At 43.0% G+C, this 18348-nt stretch overlaps 2 protein-coding genes across 2 annotated transcripts in view; both read right to left on the minus strand.

Moving 5' to 3' along the window:
- LOC137248420 (zinc finger protein 729-like) overlaps positions 1 to 18348 on the minus strand; it is a 417415-nt gene that overhangs the window by 252938 nt on the left and 146129 nt on the right. The window lies entirely within an intron of this gene.
- Positions 74 to 11972, minus strand: LOC137249209 (uncharacterized). The gene is made up of 3 exons (XM_067780515.1): positions 11070 to 11972; positions 366 to 635; positions 74 to 269 (listed from the first exon to the last, which is right to left on the minus strand). Exons 1-2 carry the CDS (start codon positions 11837 to 11839, stop codon positions 392 to 394), a joined length of 1014 nt encoding a protein of 337 aa, XP_067636616.1. The 5' UTR covers positions 11840 to 11972; the 3' UTR covers positions 74 to 269; positions 366 to 391.

Genomic DNA, 18348 nt, shown 5'->3' on the forward strand with positions numbered 1-18348 from the left:
CTTGTGACGCAGTTCACATCGACATAAATCCAAAACTGTCTAGTACACAGCGCGATGAGTTAAGTCGACTTGTTAATTTAGCTTACCTAAACCCTGACATAAAGCCCGAACCATATAAGTATGAAATGAAGATACACTTAACTAACGACGTTCCTTTCCATTGCGCTCCCCGCAGACTCTGTATGCTGAGCGTGCACAAGTACAGACAATTATCGAGGAACTTAGACAAGACGGGGTAATACGGCCCAGCGATTCTCCATATGCATCCGCTATTGTATTGGTGAAAAAGAAAAGTGGTCAAACACGAATGTGCGTAGATTATCGGGCATTAAATAAGATAACCGCCAGAGACAATTATCCCTTACCTCTGATTGAAGACTGTATCGAATATCTAGAAGATACGAAGTTTTTCTCGGTGCTGGATCTGAAGAGTGGGTTCCACCAAGTGCAAATGGCTCCGGAGTCGATCAAATTCACAGCGTTTGTAACTCCTAACGGTCAATACGAATATCTCAAAATGCCTTTCGGTTTGAAAAATGCTCCTGCTGTATTCCAGCGCTTCATTAATAATATTTTCGGAGATTTGATTGACGATAGGAAAATCATTATTTACATGGATGACATTGTTGTCGCCACTGAAAATTTCGACCAACATAAAAATTTACTGCAGCTAGTATTAAAACGACTTTCCCTTCGAAGCTTGAAGCTTAACTTGGAAAAATGTAAGTTCTGTTATGGCGAAATCGACTATTTAGGGTATATGGTGACCCGATCTGGAATCTTGCCGAATACCTTCCACATGAAAAGTATACAGAATTTTCCGATACCAACCAACACAAAACAACTTCAATCGTGCCTTGGCCTGTTTTCGTACTTCCGACGGCTTTTACCGTCTTTCTCTCAGATCGCTAAACCCCTGCAGAATCTGGTTAGGAGGAATTCGAATTTTGATTTTGACAAATGCACTGAGGCCTTTTACGAACTTAAGTCCAGGCTTGTGAAGAGCCCAGTCCTGGCTATATATAATCCGAAACGGGTATCTGAACTCCACTGCGATGCTAGTAGCATCGGGTTAGAAGCCGTTCTTCTGCAGCGACAGGAGGACAACAAATTCCACCCCATATCTTATTTTTCCAAAACCTCTTCGGGTGCTGAATCCATATACCAAAGTTTTGAACTTGAAACCCTCTCGATAATATACGCCCTTAGGAGGTTCAGACCCTACTTGGAGGGTATACCGTTTACTATAATAACAGATTGCAATTCCTTGACGATGACCCTAGAGAGAAGGCAACTTAACTCTCGAATAGCTAGGTGAGCCCTTGAGCTTCAAAACTATAACTATAGTATACGGCATAGGAAAGGGGCCTCCATGGGCCATGTGGATGCATTGAGCAGAAGGGAGATTGCTGTAATTATAAATACAAGTGATGTAGATTTCCAGCTGCAGGTTGCTCAGGAGCGGGATGAGAACATCAAGGTAATACGAAGTCGATTGGAGAAAGAAGATTTAAGTAAGTACGAGTTGGTAGACGGAGTTGTGTACAAGACGAAATTAAATGACAAAAAGGCCCTTTATGTACCCAGCGAGATGGAACAGAACGTTATACGTGCGATTCATGAGAAGTTAGGTCACCTGTCAGTAGACAAAGCGGTGAATAAGCTGTGCCTCTATTACTGGTTCCCAAATATGAAGACGAAAGTGGAAAAGTTTATTGCGAACTGTCTGAAGTGTATTATGTATGCGAACCCCCCTCATGCCAGGGAGAGGACTTTGTACCCCATTCCTAAAACTTTGATCCCATTCGACACTATCCATATTGACCACTTTGGACCGCTACCATCCCTTAAGTCAAAGCGAAAGCATATTCTTGTAGTTATTGACGCCTTTACGAAATTTGTCAAATTTTATCCGACTAACTCCACCAGCACACGAGAGGTTAGCGCTTGCCTCGAAAAATATTTTAACTATTATAGTAGACCAAGGCGGATCATAAGTGATAGGGGAACATGCTTCACTTCCTTGGAGTTTGGTTCCTTTCTCATGAAGAATAATATATGCCACACAAAGATTGCCGTTGCGTCTCCGCAAGCCAACGGCCAGGCTGAGAGGGTAAATAGGGTGTTGAAAACCATGTCAGGAAAGATGACGGATGAAGTGAACCATGATGACTGGGTTAGAAAATTACTTGAGGTAGAATACGCCATTAACAATTCTAAACATAGTACTTGTCGTCACCCACCAAGCAGACTTTTGTTTGGTGTCGAACAAAGATGTGGCATAGTGGACGAGTTCACTGAGTTCTTTGAAGACAAAGTAGGTCACGATGAGGAACGAGATTTGGAGAAAATACGCATGGAGGCTTCCGAGTTTATTACAGCGAAACAAAAGTACGATAGCAAGCGATCTTCCAAAACTCACCACACGACTAAGACTTATAGTGTAGGTGAATACGTTGTCATAAGAAATGTCGATACAACCGGTGGAGTTAACAACAAACTGATACCACGATATAAAGGTCCATATGTGATTCACAAACCACTGGGAAACGATAGATATGTAATTAGAGATATAAATAACTGCCAACTGACTCAACTCCCATACGATGGGATAGTTGAAGCACATCGAATTCGAAAATGGCTGCAACCACCGGCAGAGTCTGCTGATGAACCAGAATGTGATCCGTTGGGGATCGAGGTCCATCCTTTGTCAGAATTGGCCGAATTGTAAAGTACATCCCAGCAAATGCAACCCTGCTGATATTAACAAGAATGCATACCTGCAAATATATTTATACAAAACCGCGACTAACTTCTATATATGAAGGGCGTCACTAGATAAGTTTAAACCAACGAAGAACGATCTGGAAAGATTGGATAAGCTGAGCAAAATTAAAAAAAAAACAGATATATTAAATAAAACCCTTTGAAAATCGAGTTTTTATAAAGGCAAATGAGCCTGCCTCGCTAGTTAAAAATATATTATTTTATTTTATACATTTTTAAATTTTAGTGAATTTAAATTTTTTTTATTAAATTATTATGCTTTATTATGACAGAAAAACTCAAAAGAATTAGACATACCAGCTGTCATTAGACCTATTCCTTAACCGCCAAAGATTTTATCAGACGTTTTTGTATTTTTTAAATTGGAAATTTGATTAAAGTCCCTATCGAACACAACTAAGCACAATGACAAAATTTCCATCGCCTTTGGCGATAAAGTGCTGCCGGATGCGAAAAAAAGCGTGAGCGCTTTTTGCCGACAATATGTAACGCATTCTTCTGTTGACAAAGTCAAACGGCGGGCCAAGAGATGCTCACACAAGCATAAACACAGCGTGTCCAATTACCATGACCACCAGAGGTCATGAAGGTTGAAGACGCTTAGCCGATGCTTAAAAACCTAGGCAAAGAGGGATTTAATTATCTAGCGTATGCCTTCAACTTGTCCCTGTCCACCTTCGTCATCCCCGCAAAATCGTAAATGGCCAGGGTGGTGCCGCTATTAAAGCCTGGGAAACCAGCTAACATAAGAGGTTCTTATCGGTCCATATCTCTCCTATCGCCCGTAGCCAAGACACTTGAAGCCATTCTGCTTCCTATTTCACTGCAAATTCGCGTCTTGCAGTCAGCATGGCTTTCCAAAATTACATGGCACTACCAAATTATTAAAACTAGCATATTTTCGGCATTAAATGATAGTAAGATGTAGCAATATTAATATAAAATCGATAACAAATGCTTTAAATATATTTCTGCAGGTTTCCTGTAGGTTTTCTGACGATAGAAGGACGGATATTTCATGTTCAGATGTGGTTGCCAATGCATTACGTGAAGCTTCGTTGTGCAGGCTGAGAATTGCAAATACGGAGCCAAATGCACTTTGTTTTCATATCGTGGCGTTCACGTCGCCAAGGACGTCTTACATATATCACGGCGTGGGCAAAACTTGTACTTTCCAGACGCTTCGGAGCCCCTTCTCTCTTCCGTATTTGGTGGTGACGCGTTTACTTTGCTTCATTTATCGCGCGTATTGGATGGCATATTGTCAGCATTTTCCGTGACGAAGACAATAACCAGTCGGGCGGTGGCATCATTCCCGTCAATGAAGCGGAAATTTAAATGCATGACCTCAAATAATAGGTGTTCAAACCTGATGTTCTTTATTTTGCATTTTGATACCACCCTTAAATCGGATAGCACAAAACTGGCCTATGTTCGGGACGTAATGCTCCATGGAGCTAAGCTCTCGCAGGGAATATGGGTGCCCTTTTCCGCTCAACCGTCCTCACTACAGCTAGCGTTGAAGGGATTTCCATACCTTCAGTATGTAGGCTAAACAGCCTTGCCCTGTGATTGTGGATGTGATCCTTAATATCTCTTTTTTAAATATAATCAGTAGAAACTGTTATTTTCTGATCGTATTTAAATTTGATTGTTGGTTTTATACGAGTCCTTAGTAACCAATTGCGGGTTTCTTGAGATTGGTAAGTATGTCACTATTGATGAATATAGCTGATGGACCGTCAGCCTCAGAGATGTCTAGCGTTACACTGGTCTTTGGTCAACCGATTTTTCGTTGCCGTCAATGTTCCTGTGAACGGGTAATGAATTGAGAGGTGGGCGCATTATATTACACTTTTGTATAGTAAACCGATTAATGTACACGTCATCCACACATGATGGTCATTCCAGATGAATGTCTATCAGAAGCTTGTGTGGAGGGGATGGTATAACCTAGAAGGCTGAACTTGGTCACATCAATTCGTCTTCGAGATACTCCTGCTAATACCTTAATGACACTAGCCGGAACGTGCCGGATATATACCCGGAAAAGGACTATCAACACCATTAACGTTACCCAAAACCTTCGGGAATATCTTTTATCGTTAAGACAAAAGCAAAAACCATGTATGCTATGTAATGTGGTTGTAATGTTGTTTAAAACAACGCTCTCCATGCACATGCCTGTACAGGGCATTGTGGAATAATGGAAAATTTGTAGCACCTCACTTAAAATCTGTACTGCCAGCGAAGGCTTGGATTGATGTGTAGTTTGGTGACCGATGATCCCTTTGGCTGCGAACCACTGCCTACAGGTGGCCGGAGCGTCGAATTATAATGCTGGGTGACCAACAATGAATCTTCTCACAGCGGAAACTTCTCAGGTTTACGGGATAAAGACAGAAATTCAGAACTGTCGTCTTGTTCGTCTTGTATGTTGTTAAATTTTTCCACCACTCCGCAGGAAGCACCAGTTGGAAAACGATTTAAACTCCTTTGGTGTGACCAATTGGCAACAGCTGGCAGAGCGAAGAAGCAGCTGGCGCACCTTGTTGGATGGTCATAACCGTTTAAACGGTTAAGCTCCAATTAAGTAAGTTATACTACAGGACAGGGCTAGACTGCTAATACCCGTTCAAAACTATCAGGGACATGTTCAAAAGACACGTTTTGGCCTCGGCATATAAATCCGAACAATGACCCTCAACCGCTGCAAGACCAGGAGTACGATCCATAGTCTTGTCGCAGAACCATTTCAGCATAAAATTTAAATAATTTTTTTTTTGCAAACATCTTTTGACATGAGTAAAGTCTTTACTTTCAGGTTATTGATATCGATATCAAAACACGTCTTTTGAAACATTTTTACGACATTTTTGGCAGAGTTTTAGCAGCCGACCTCTGTATTACCAGAAAAATCGATAAGCTGCAAACGCTTCCCAAGGCAGTCGGTTCTACGTACCGGAGCGACTCGGGATTTTTCCCGACCAAGGACTGTCATTTCAGTGTGACCCCATTTAATTTGTTTCGTCCCTCCCACAAATTGTCATCCTCCCAGCAGCTCCTTGCAGCAGGACTGCTACATATTCTCTTACTCCGGGAAGGTATCGAACCCAATCCGGGTCCGTCTCCTCACCCCGGTCCTGAGAAATGGTTTTGCTGCATTTGCCAGAAAAGAATCTTTTTAGGGCGGTCATACTCTGTTCAGTGTGTCTCGTGCAAGGGATGGTTGCATCGGACAGGTTGTTCTGGGCTTGATCCCAAAACCCGACGTCCACGTAACTTTTATAAATCTTTTGTGGCTCCTTGCTGCTCACGCCCAAGGGCATCCCGTAGTCTACGCCTAAGCGTATCCCCACTACCTTCCAGCAGCTTCGCTGCTCAGCAAGCCACAACAAGTACCCGCTGCTGCTCGCGCCCCACGGCGCCAACAACTCAAACAGCTGATACCACTCATAACTACTACCTTCGTAGTAGAGCTGGTAGCAATGCTGAGCATCAGCCCTTGCCCCCGTCTTCTTCTCCTCCCCTCTTTTCTGGCAGCAATCGTGCAGGTCAGGGAAACAGACTCTTAGTCCCTGCCTCCGTTTGCACCGTCTGCCAGCACAGAATATATAGGTTTGCGACATCCGCTCAATGCAGCTCCTGCCTTGGGTGGTGCCACTTTCCTAGATGTTCTGGTCTCCGCGACGGCAACCCCTCGACGGGTTTCATCGCGCCATGTTGCCAGGTCGCAAACCCAAATCATCCGGGTACCCCAATGCTTGCCCAAGGGCGCCCAGTCCCAAGGCCACAACAGCAATTGCGTCCTGGCCTTCCACAACCTAGGCGTAGTCACCCCTCACTTACCCCTAGAGTGGCGGCGTCACCCCTCATGCACTTCAGAATTCTGCAGTTCAACTGTAATGGACTAACTGGGAAGATTACGGAGATAGTCGATTTCATGAAGCGGCACAACATCCGCATTGCTGCGATTCAAGAGACTAAACTCACAGCAAGATCTGCATTGCAGACCTGCTCTGGTTATAATGTCCACAGGAAAGACCGCGAGAGCGGAAATGGAGGCGGCCTCGCGTTTATTATACACCACTCTGTGCAATATCATATATTTGATCCTGGCATCGACCGCAGTGACAATGTCTTAGAACGTCAAGGCCTATCTGTCCGGTCAGGCGATGCAAATCTAGAAATCATCAACATCTACATCCCTCCTGTCACCTGTTGCCCCAGTGGATACCGCCCTAATATCGAGGCCTTACTCACTGGCAACAATCGCATTATCTTAGGCGATTTCAATGCCCATCACGACCTATGGCATTCAAACTTGCGGGCGGACAGTAGGGGTGAGATGTTGGCGGATCAAATAGACGAAACGACGTTCTGCACAATTAACGGAGACGCCCCACACGTATGGTAGGAAGCTGGCATAGCTCGCCAGATATCTCAATCGTGAGCGCAGAACTCGTAAACTGCGTCAACTGGCAGCCGATGGTAACATTGGCATCCGACCACCTGCCCATACTTATTTCGTTCGAGCGTACCGCCGACTTCATCGTCACCGAAAAACGCACTTTCATAAACTTCAAAAAAGGAAAGTGGGAAGAATATAAATCTGCAACAGACAGCAGCTTTGCTGCCCTCCCTATCCCGACTGATGCCCGCTAAGGGGAGCGTGCCTTCCGTAAGGTCATTGAATCCGCCTCGGCACATTTCATTCCCGCCGGGAGAATTCCCGAAATCCGGCCCCACTTCCCGGCGGAGGCCGCGAGCTTAGCGAGGGAACGCGACCTTATAAGACAGCTTGATCCAGGCGACCCCCAAATAAGGGATATAAACCAACGCATCAGATCGCTTGTGGACGAACACAAGCGGGCGAAATGGGAAGAGCACCTAAGAGGTTGTAACCTCTCTACCGGTGTAGGTAAACTTTGGTCCACTGTAAAGTCCCTATCGAATCCGACTAAGCACAAAGACAAAGTTTCCATCGCCTTTGGCGATAAGGTGCTGTCGGATGCGAAAAAATGCGCGAGAGCTTTCTGCCGACAATATATAATGCATCCTACGGTCGACAAAGATAGACGGAGAGCCAATAGACGTGCACATAAACACAAACTCAGCGCGTCACCAATTACCATCACCGCTAGAGAGGTTGAGGACGCCATTGGTCGCGCTAAACCATCCAAAGCAGTGGGCCCAGACGGCATAGCCATGCCGATGCTTAAAAACCTAGGGAAAGAGGGTTTCAAATATTTAGCGCATGTCTTCAACCTGTCTCTTTCCACCTTTGTCATACCCGAGAAATGGAAAATGGCCAAGGTGGTCCCGCTACTAAAGCCTGGGAAACCAGCTAACGTAGGTGAGTCATATCGTCCGATATCTCTCCTATCGCCAGTGGCAAAGACGCTTGAAGCCATTTTGCTCCCTCATTTCCAAGCACATTTGCAGCTAGCCCCTCATCAGCATGGCTTCAGAAAACTCCATAGCACTACCTCCGCGCTAAATGTCATTAGCACCCAGATAAATTGCGGTTTGAATCAATATCCCCACCATAGAACAGTACTCGTAGCGTTAGACCTATCAAAAGCTTTTGATACGGTCAACCATGGCTCGTTACTGGAAGACCTGGAAGGGTCTACCCTTCCCCCATGTCTTAAAAGGTGGACCGCAAATTACCTGGGTGGTCGGCAGGCATCGGTGCAATTCAGAAACGAAACATCAAAACAAAGGAGAATTAAACAAGGGGTGCCACAGGGTGGTGTCCTATCCCCGCTTTTGTTTAATTTCTACATATCTAAGCTACCTTCACCACCGGAAGGAGTCACAATCGTTTCCTACGCCGATGACTGCACAATAATGGCCACAGGCCCAGGCCCAAAGATCGATGAGCTATGCAATAAAATAAACGGCTACCCCCCCCCCCCCTGATCTCGCCAGTTTTTTCGCCTCGCGAAACCTGGCATTATCACCGACTAAATCTTCCGCGACCTTATTTACAACATGGACGTCCCAAATATCGACCATTTTGAACATCCACGTCGATGGCACTACGCTACCGACTGTCCTACACCCCTAAACCTTGGGTGTGACGTTTGATCAGGATCTACATTTTGGTGAGCACGCAGCCGCAATTGTTCCGAGAATTCAGAGCCGTAACAAAATCCTTAAATCCCTTGCTGGCAGTACCTGGGGAAAAGATAAAGAAACGCTCTTGACCACATACAAAGCAATTAGCCAGCCGATTACGTGCTACGCGTCACCCATATGGTCGCCAAGCCTAAAAACCACCCACTGGAAGAAACTACAGGCCTGCCAAAATACTGCTCTCAGAATCGCCACGGGCTGTCTTCTTATGTCCCCAGAACACCATATGCATAATGAGGCGAGAATACTCCCCATCAGGGAGAGAAATGAGATGCTGACCAAACAGTTTCTGTTGAATACCCAGAAACCTGGGCATCCCAACAGACATCTGATTGACGAACCAGCACCGCCTAGGGGCCTAAGGAGTCATCTTCGTAAGCATTTTGAGGAAATACGGCACCTGAGAACCCAGCCGTATGAAGCGGAAAAACACAAGCAGGTCCTTGGTGAACTCCATAGACAGGCGTCGGACCTTTATGTCGGGAATTGCCCGGTGAATCCAGTACTTGAAGAAAAATATCCAGAACTCGCAGAAGAGGAACGCATACTCCCCAGGGAAAGGCGTGTCACTCTTGCTCAACTTCGTTCTGGATACTGTAACAGGTTAAACTCTTACCTATCCAGAATCAACCCCGACATACAAAATGTATGCCCTGCTTGCAATGTGTCCCCACATGACACCAACCATCTCTTTAATTGTAATGTGGAACCAACGCCTCTAACACCCCTTTCCTTATGGTCCACCCCTGTTGAAACGGCAAGTTTCCTTGGACTCCCGTTAGAGGATATTGATGACAATTTGTGATCGGTCGCGGCTATTAGGTGGGGCGAGCATTGCTACAACAACAACAACATAAGCTGCAAACGTTTCAAAAATCAATAAAGCAAACTTATTTTCATAGTTTTTATTATAAAATTGCATTAACGTCAAGCTACATCTATATTCTATCATTATTTAAAAAGTATTAATTTAAGTGCTATTTCAAAAGGGACGCTCTTTTTTGCCCCCAGTCTCGTGTGCTTCCAAAAGGGCTAAGGCGTAGACTACGGGACGCCCTTGGGCGTGAACAGCAAGGTGCCACAAAAGATTTATAAAAGTTACGTGGACGTCGGGTTTTGGGATCACGCCCAGAACAACTGTCCGATACAACCATCAGTTACACGAGACACACTGAACAGAGTATGACGTCCTAAAAAGATTCTTTTCCGGCAGATGCAGCAAAACCATTTCTCAGGACCGGGGTCAGGAGACGGTCACGGATTTGATTCGATACCTTCCCGGAGCAAGAGAATATGGAGCAGTCCCGCTGCAAGGAGCTGCTGGGAGGATGACAATTTGTGGGAGGGACGCAACAAATTAAATGGGGTTACACTGAAATGACAGTCCTTGGTCGGGAAAAATCCCGAGTCGCTGTGGTACATAGAACCGGCTGCCTTGGGAAGCGGGGGAGACGTCGTCACTCTGGGAGTAAGTGACGGGTAACTACGCCTGGGTTGTGGAAGGCTAGGACGCAACTTATTTTTTCATTGTTCCATTATATGATTGAGATTGAAAGGCATATGTATATGTCTCCTATTTTGGTCTTTCTGGGTATTCTATAAATGTCAGCATAATCTTCTTAGTTGGTTTTGTTGGTATATCGAAAAAAGTCAAAATTTTGAGTTGAATCAATTTACAATTAAACGTGCGATGTAGTAGGGCTTCGATATTTGGACTTTCGGCTTCTATGACAAATAGAAATACAAACATAATCTTGTCCAGCCCTTTTGGGGGTTATTGCTCAATTATTAGCCAAAACTACGCGAACCAAAAAAAGTTTTCGAAAAAATTCAATAATTGAGAAGTATCAAAATCTGCATGAAAGTCTCGAAGTATGCAGTTTTGTAGTCCACTCAATTTTAGTCTATCAAAGTAGAATAAGTCTCTCTAAAAAAGGGTCACTTTTTCCATACATTTTCAAAGACTATTTTTATGTCGAATACGCTCCAAATCAAGCATTTTCCTAGCCACCCTAAGATGATGCGGTCATTGCACTGGGTATCCTAACGCAGCTCCTTATGGTATCCTATGTTGGCTGGGGACGAGCTAATAGGCGCGATATGCATACATAAAACAAAAAGTTAGCAATATAATCACTTACGGCACAGTTACTTTTTGCTTTTCCATAGTAAATTCTTCTTTGGTTACAAAGGTTGTTGAATGGATTGTGTCGCTAAATTCAGTATTTTCTTCATCTTCAATGGGCTCGTTTTTGATAAATTTGCATAACTCGCCTTGCGCTTGGATTGTGTCGCTATATTCAGTATTTTCTTCATCATCTTCAATAGGATCGTTTTTGATAAATTCACTTAACTCGCCTTGTGAATTGTCACAAATATCCAGTAATTGTTCGTTTCTTAGTAAATGCTCAGCAGTACTCAATTGTGCTGATTCCGAATCCACTGCCTGCTGTCTGCCTTCGAGAGCCGTTCCTATTTCTGGAAGATGTGAGTTTTGAGCAGTGCATTTGGGCTGGCAACTGCTCAACGGGCATGAATCTGTGTCGTTTGGTAATACTTCATCGCCAATTTCTGCCTCCATCAACATGTTTAAATCATCCAATTTTTTAGAAACCATTTCTCGCAACTTATGGTCGGATTGCACGCACAATTTTTGGAACCGATACACACTTATCAATTGGTGCAAGCATTTACAACAAATTTTTTTTGGTAGCTCGTCACTTAGCTGCACTTGCACTATTTCGGGTATTGTGCTGGACAACAAGTCAGCTATTCGTAATTCGTCGCATTCCTCAATAGTTTCAAAGATAGGTTGGTGCTGTGGTTCAGTGCTGCCTTCAGACGTGAAGGCTTCAAGCTTAATCATACAGGTCCGACAAAGGTAATCGATATATAGATCACTTGTATCCATTTGAGCGAATGTTTCTACTTCGGTAAAAATTATTAAAACTACACAAGGAAACCAGCATAGTGTACAAGAATGATACACAAATAGGTACACAATGGAAACCAATACGGAGACTAAGGGATGAAACGATACTAGTAAAAACAATTAGGTATTCACACATTTGTTCCGATACCAAGAAAGTTTGTAGTCGATACTTTTGCATCGACTATTCAGGTATCGGAGACCCGTAATTGTATCGATAAACACTCGACACGCTCGTGTTCACGGCCATTGTGAATGATGACAAAGTCTGATCTCTTCTGCATAAACGTCAAAATTCCAAAGTCATTGGATCACCTGATTCGTATTTGACTATCGCTGTCTCATTCTGCATCTCTTTCTATCACCCGCTGAAGATAGGCGCCGCCATATTGAACAGTCTGTCAAAACGCTGAAAACTAGCCATATTGAACAGCCTGTCAGGCAGTTGACAGATAAGAGATCACACTTTGTCATCATTCACAATCTTCACGGCTACACCATGTTTTCATTTGGGATCAAAATTCATCGAAAAAAGGACCAAAACTCAAAGTAATTGACCAAATTTTTGTATTGTAACGAATTCCGCTTATTCGCAACCTACTGCTAACGTTCGAATCACTTAACTGTTGAATAAATCACTCCAATACATATTCTGTATTGTAAAATGGTCTTTATTAGACTACTTTGGGAATATTGAAATTATACTTCACAATTAAACTTCACTTCTCAACTGATACCGTGTTCAAATTAAACTGATCCTGATTACTCAGGTTGCGCTGCCTTTATACTCTCTGTTGCTTCATTCGTATATTTCTACTAAAGTCTAGATGTTTCGCCTTCTAGAATCTCTTGCTTGGTTACCAGCGATATATGTGTATATTTGTAGTTTATGCGTTTCTCAGTCATATGGGTGTGTATTGTGAGCACTACTTCGGCTGATGACCACAAGTGTGTGCGCGTAATATCTCTTCATTGCCTTGTACGTGTACGTGTGTAAAAATTCATGTGTTCATGTACGAGTGCGGAGGGTGGAGCCGTGTGTAGAAATCCACGTAAGTGGGGAAAGCTTCTGACCGGCCAGAGCGATTCTTTTGCATGCGGTTCAAGCAGCTCACTACTGCCGGTCGCTTGCGACCAAGCATCCTCTGGGTGAGCTAATGTGAGAAGACGACAACCTGGCTAGGCCACTCTGACATAATCGGTTTAAGGGCTAGCCAGAAAGATCTCATCGGCAGCGTATGTACACCTCTAGGTGCGGCTGCAAGCGGGCGTCTGTCTTGGAGCAAGCGGCTCGTTATATAAATGTGCAAGTAATATTTTCACCCCCGCATAGCGGGTTGTGCGCTGGGCTTGGGACCCGCCACGTAAAACCACACTCCTATGAAATATACCAACAAGCCACGGATAAATACACTCTCTATCGATGACGACCATGGGAAACGTTTGAAGAACATGCACCTGGAACGCACGCTCCCTAAATGGGATTGGTGCAAATGCCCGGCTGGTTGATGTCCTCTTCAAAGCAAAATCTGACATAAAAACAAAATTTTTTAATATATCATTCACCTGCGCCCATGCGCCGACAGAGGAGAAAGCGAAGAGGTGAAAGACACTTTTTATGAACAATTAGAACGCATATACGAGCGCTGCCCCCGACGACTTTAACGCCAGGGTGGGCAAAGAAGGTGTTTTTGGCCCTATAGTCGGAAAGTTCAGCCAACACAATGAAACTTCTCCTAACGGACGGACGCTGATTGACTTTGCCGGTGCTCGAAACATGGTCATATCCAGCACGAGGTTCATGCATAAAAGATACATCAAGCTACATGGCTGTCTCTTGATCGAAATACTCGCAATCAGATGGATCACGTTGTGATAGACGGACGGCATGCCTCCAGTTTTAGATGTGCGCACAATCCGAGGACCCAACATCGACTCGGACCATTATCTCGTTGCAGCCAAAATACGCACCCGCCTCAGCGCGGCTAAAACCAAGGAACAAAAAACGCAAGGAAAGCTAGACGTCGAAAAGCTTCAATCACAACAGACTGACAATGAAGGAATACAGGAGCAGTGGGAGCATATCTCCAAAGCACTTCGTACTGCCGCCGACGAAAAAATTGGTTACCGGCGGCCACGAAAAAACAACTGGTACGATGAAGAATGCCGCGTTGCAACCGAAAGCAAAGACGCTGCCCACAGGGCTACTTTAAAAGCGAGCGCAACAAGAGGAGTATGTGAACGCTATCGTGAGTTGAAAAGGGAAGCGTGATACCTTTTCAGGAAGAAAAAAGCAGAAGCAGAAAGGCATAAATGGGAGAAGCTTGAGCTGCTAGCCACCAGGAATGACGCCCGAAAATTTTACCAAAAAATACGGCGACAGACGGAAGGTTTTAAGACCGGGGAGAACTCCTGTAGGAACGAAAACGGCGACCTTGTAACTGATGTGCAGAGAGTGCTAAGATTATGGAGGGAACACTTATCTGCTCTCCTAAATGGAGGCAGCGATTCACCGCGCAGAGATGACGAACCCGATCCCGCAATCGATGATGGTGGAATATATGTCCCTCACCCCGATTATGACGAAGTTAGAATAGCAATAACCAGATTGAAAAACAAAAAGGCCGTGGGCGCTGATGGATTGCCTGCGGAGCTATTCAAGTACGGCGGCGAGGAGTTGGCAAGGCGCATGCAGCAGCTTCTTCGCAAAATATGGGCGGACGAGTGCATGCCCGACGATTGGAATCAAAGTGTTCTTTGCCCAGTCCACAAGAAGGGGGATACTGCAAAATGCACCAACTATAGTGAAATCAGCCTTCTAAATATCGCATATAAGGTCCTTTCAAGTGTATTGTGCGAAAGATTGAAGCCCACCGTGAACCGGCTGATTGGACCTTATCAGTGCGGCTTCAGACCTGGTAAATCTACCATCAACCAGATGTTCACAATGCGCCAAATCTTGGAAAAAACCCGTGAAAAGAGAATCGACACACATCACCTCTTCGTCGACTTTAAAGCCGCCTTCGACAGCACGAAAAGGAGCTGCCTATATGCCCCTATGTCTGAATTTGCTTTCCCCGCAAAACTTATACGGCTGTGCAAAATGACGTTGAGCAACACCATCAGCTCAGTCAGAAGTGGGAAGGACCTCTCCGAGCCGTTCGAAACTAAACGAGGTTTCAGACAGGGTGACCCCCTATCGTGCGATTTCTTTAATTTGATGCTGGAGAAAATTATACTAGCTGCAGAACTTAACCACACTGGAACAATATACTATAAAAGCGTGCAATTACTGGCATATGCTGATGACATTGATATCATCTGCCTAACCACACGCGCTGTTAGTTCTGCTTACTCCAAACTGGGAAAAGAAGCGGTAAAGATGGGTTTGATGGAGAATGAGGACAAAACGAAGTACCTGCTGTGTTGGCAGCCATAATTTCGAAATAGTAAAAGACTTCGTTTATTTGGGAACCAGCATCAACACTAGCAACAACATAAGCACTGAAATCCAGCTGTTGCCAATAAATGCTACTTTGGACTAGGTAGGCAATTGAAAATTAAAGTCCTCTCCTGGCGAACGAAAATCATACTCTACAAGTCACTTATTGTACCCGTCCTGCTATATGGGGCAGAAGCATGGACCATGACAACAGCAAATGAAGCGGCTTTGGGAGTGTTCGAGAGAAAAGTTCTTCGAAAGATTTATGGACCTCTACGCGTTGGCGATGGCGAGTACCGAAGAAGATTTAATGATGAGCTGTACGAGCTATACGCAGACATCAACATAGTCCAGCGAATTAAAAGGCAGCGGCTGCGCTGGCTAGGCCATGTTATGCGAATGAAAGATGATGCTCCGGCCAAGAAAGTGTTTCTATCGGAACCCGCCTATGGAAGCAGAGGTAGAGGGCGGCCCCACTCCGTTGGAAGGAGCAGGTGGAGAACGATTTAAACTCCCTTGGTCTGACCAATTGGTGCCGGTTGGCGGGGCGAAGGAGCGACTGGCGCGCCTTGTTAGACGGCCATAACCGTTTAGACGGTTAAGCGCCAATTAAGTAAGTAAGTACGAGTGCAAGAGTGGCAGCTTGCTTTATTGTTGTTGTGCCTTTATTAACAGCTTAGTGATGCTAAAATTCGCCACAGTATTCTTCAATTCGTTTACAAACAAAATAAAACTTTTAATTTAAGCTTGTGGTAAAGTTCAAAGGCACAAACACTTTCATCTTAACAAAAAGTCTTATATAAATATATGTTTTAACGAAAAACCTTAGGGGAAAGCCGGTGTGACAAGTCAAACTAGGTCAGTTTTATTTACATAAAAGCCTTATTTTTCAACTCAATTACTCTAAAGCTCGGTGATATCAACTTTATCATAAAATCAGTCCTTCTCACTCTTCCATTTACCAATACAACCTCACGCTTCAGTTCTCCATGGACGGGATTCCTAGGCCTAGATTCTGTAAGTACGAGCTTTGAAATGTACACTTTTTTTCATATAATTTGTCTTAAGAGAAAAAAATATTTAATAATTTGGGAAAAATTTAAACCACGTGACATCAGGACGGACAAGGCGACAGCTGTTTCGATTATACCTTGTAAATCTCTTCAAAGCCTTTTCCCCCGGAAGTGGGAGTCGAACTCGCACTCCTACGATAGTTGAAATGGTTATAAACGCATTCAGCTACGTCATGCCTTAGTTGTTGTAAAGTTTTTCCCAATTGCCTTCTTTTTGCATAGTTTAATCTTTTACACATTGCATACTTCGTATGCAACTATGTGCCAAAGCTGCGCTAGGTACGGCGGTTTTCAAAGAAACTTTGGTTTTGTTGCTGTTTTTGTTCTATTTATAGAACTACAAAGAGTTAACCAATTTTGTCTGTTTGTATGATTTTAATAATCGGGGATTGCCCATATTGCTTTTTATAAATGTATGAAAACATTTATTTGAAGCAATTTTTTAATTTATTTAATAATTTGGGAAAAATTTAAACAACGTAACATCAGGACGGACAAGGCGACAGCTGTTTCGATTATACCTTGTAAATCTCTTCAAAGCCTTTTCTCCCAGGAGTGGGAGTCGAACTCGCACTCCTACGATAGTTGAAATGGTTATAAACGCATTCAGCTACGTCATGCCTTAGTTGTTGTAAATTGCTTCAAATAAATGTTTTCATACATTTATAAAAAGCAATATGGGCAATCCCCGATTATTAAAATCAGAAAAAAATACATTTCAAAACTCACATTTATTGAATCCAGCCACAGTCCTCATACTAACCATTGAAAGGTCTTAAAAGTATTAGCTGTGGAGGGGAGCGTAACGTTTTACTGTTTTAGAAAATTCTACCTCGCAAAATCCTGCAAAATGTTACAAAATCCTGCATAGGTAAAATCCTGGTTTTCTAAAATTTTGCTTTTCCAAAATCCTGGTTTTCCAAAATTATGCGTTTGCTAAATCCGGCTTGACAAATTCTGCTTTTAGTGTACTTACCCTTTAGATAAACTTTCTGAACAACGAAATGAACCGACATACGCAGCGAAAGTATTCAAACTCATACACAGCGATTTTAGAAATCAAATAAACAACTTTATTCGTAATATGTTTTTATATATGTTTATGTGTATGTATGTAAATATTTTAGTCTAGTAAATTGAAATATTTTTTGCAACTCTCTTCAAATAACTTGGTTGATTTAATTCATTCCTTTTTTTAATAACTCTTCGTAGTTGCTTGTTTTTTTTTTTAATTATGTTTCTTTTCTTTCTTATTATTTCTCCATTTTCCCTTCTTTGTATTTGAGTTTTCGCATAAATAAGCTCCTTTTGTAAATTTTATACGAGTTTATAAAAGTGTGAGGTACTTTCACTTACAATAACTTTTAGTCTTCGATGTATAACGGTATTTCTAGTTCCAGCAATTCGTCAATGAACATGTGTACATACATACATATGTATGTTCATATGGGTGGAATAATAAAATAAAAAATAATGTGTACACAGTGTGTGCACTTTTCAAAGTAATGACATGTCCACTTTAACATTTTTTATATTACATTTAAATACAGAATTTTCTAAGTCGGGATTCTGAGAAGCAGAATTTAAAAAAAGCAGGATTTTAAAAAACAGGATTTTAAAAAGCAGGATTTTGCTTTCGGGATTTTGCAAAAACAGGATTTCGTTACCAACCCACTGTGGAGTAATGTATTTTGATGACAATTAACTAGGTACGATAAATTTGTCAAAAATTTTATTATTAAAGCTTCTGGGGAGAGGGTTTCTGCCCCAACGGGAATAATTTGGCACAAAGCGTTTGTAAAATATCTACGTTGAGCATTTGTAAAGGTAGGTGTCGGCCTTACTTCCAATAAAAAAATATTCCTTGGGTGAAGATAATTATTATTCTAAATTATGTACACTGAAATTTTTTAAATATCCAATATTTTGATATAATCATTGTACCTAAAATTACTCAAAATGTGCTTCATATTGTT

Source organism: Eurosta solidaginis, chromosome 4, assembly GCF_040869045.1.
Source record: "Eurosta solidaginis isolate ZX-2024a chromosome 4, ASM4086904v1, whole genome shotgun sequence".
NCBI lineage: Eukaryota > Metazoa > Arthropoda > Insecta > Diptera > Tephritidae > Eurosta > Eurosta solidaginis.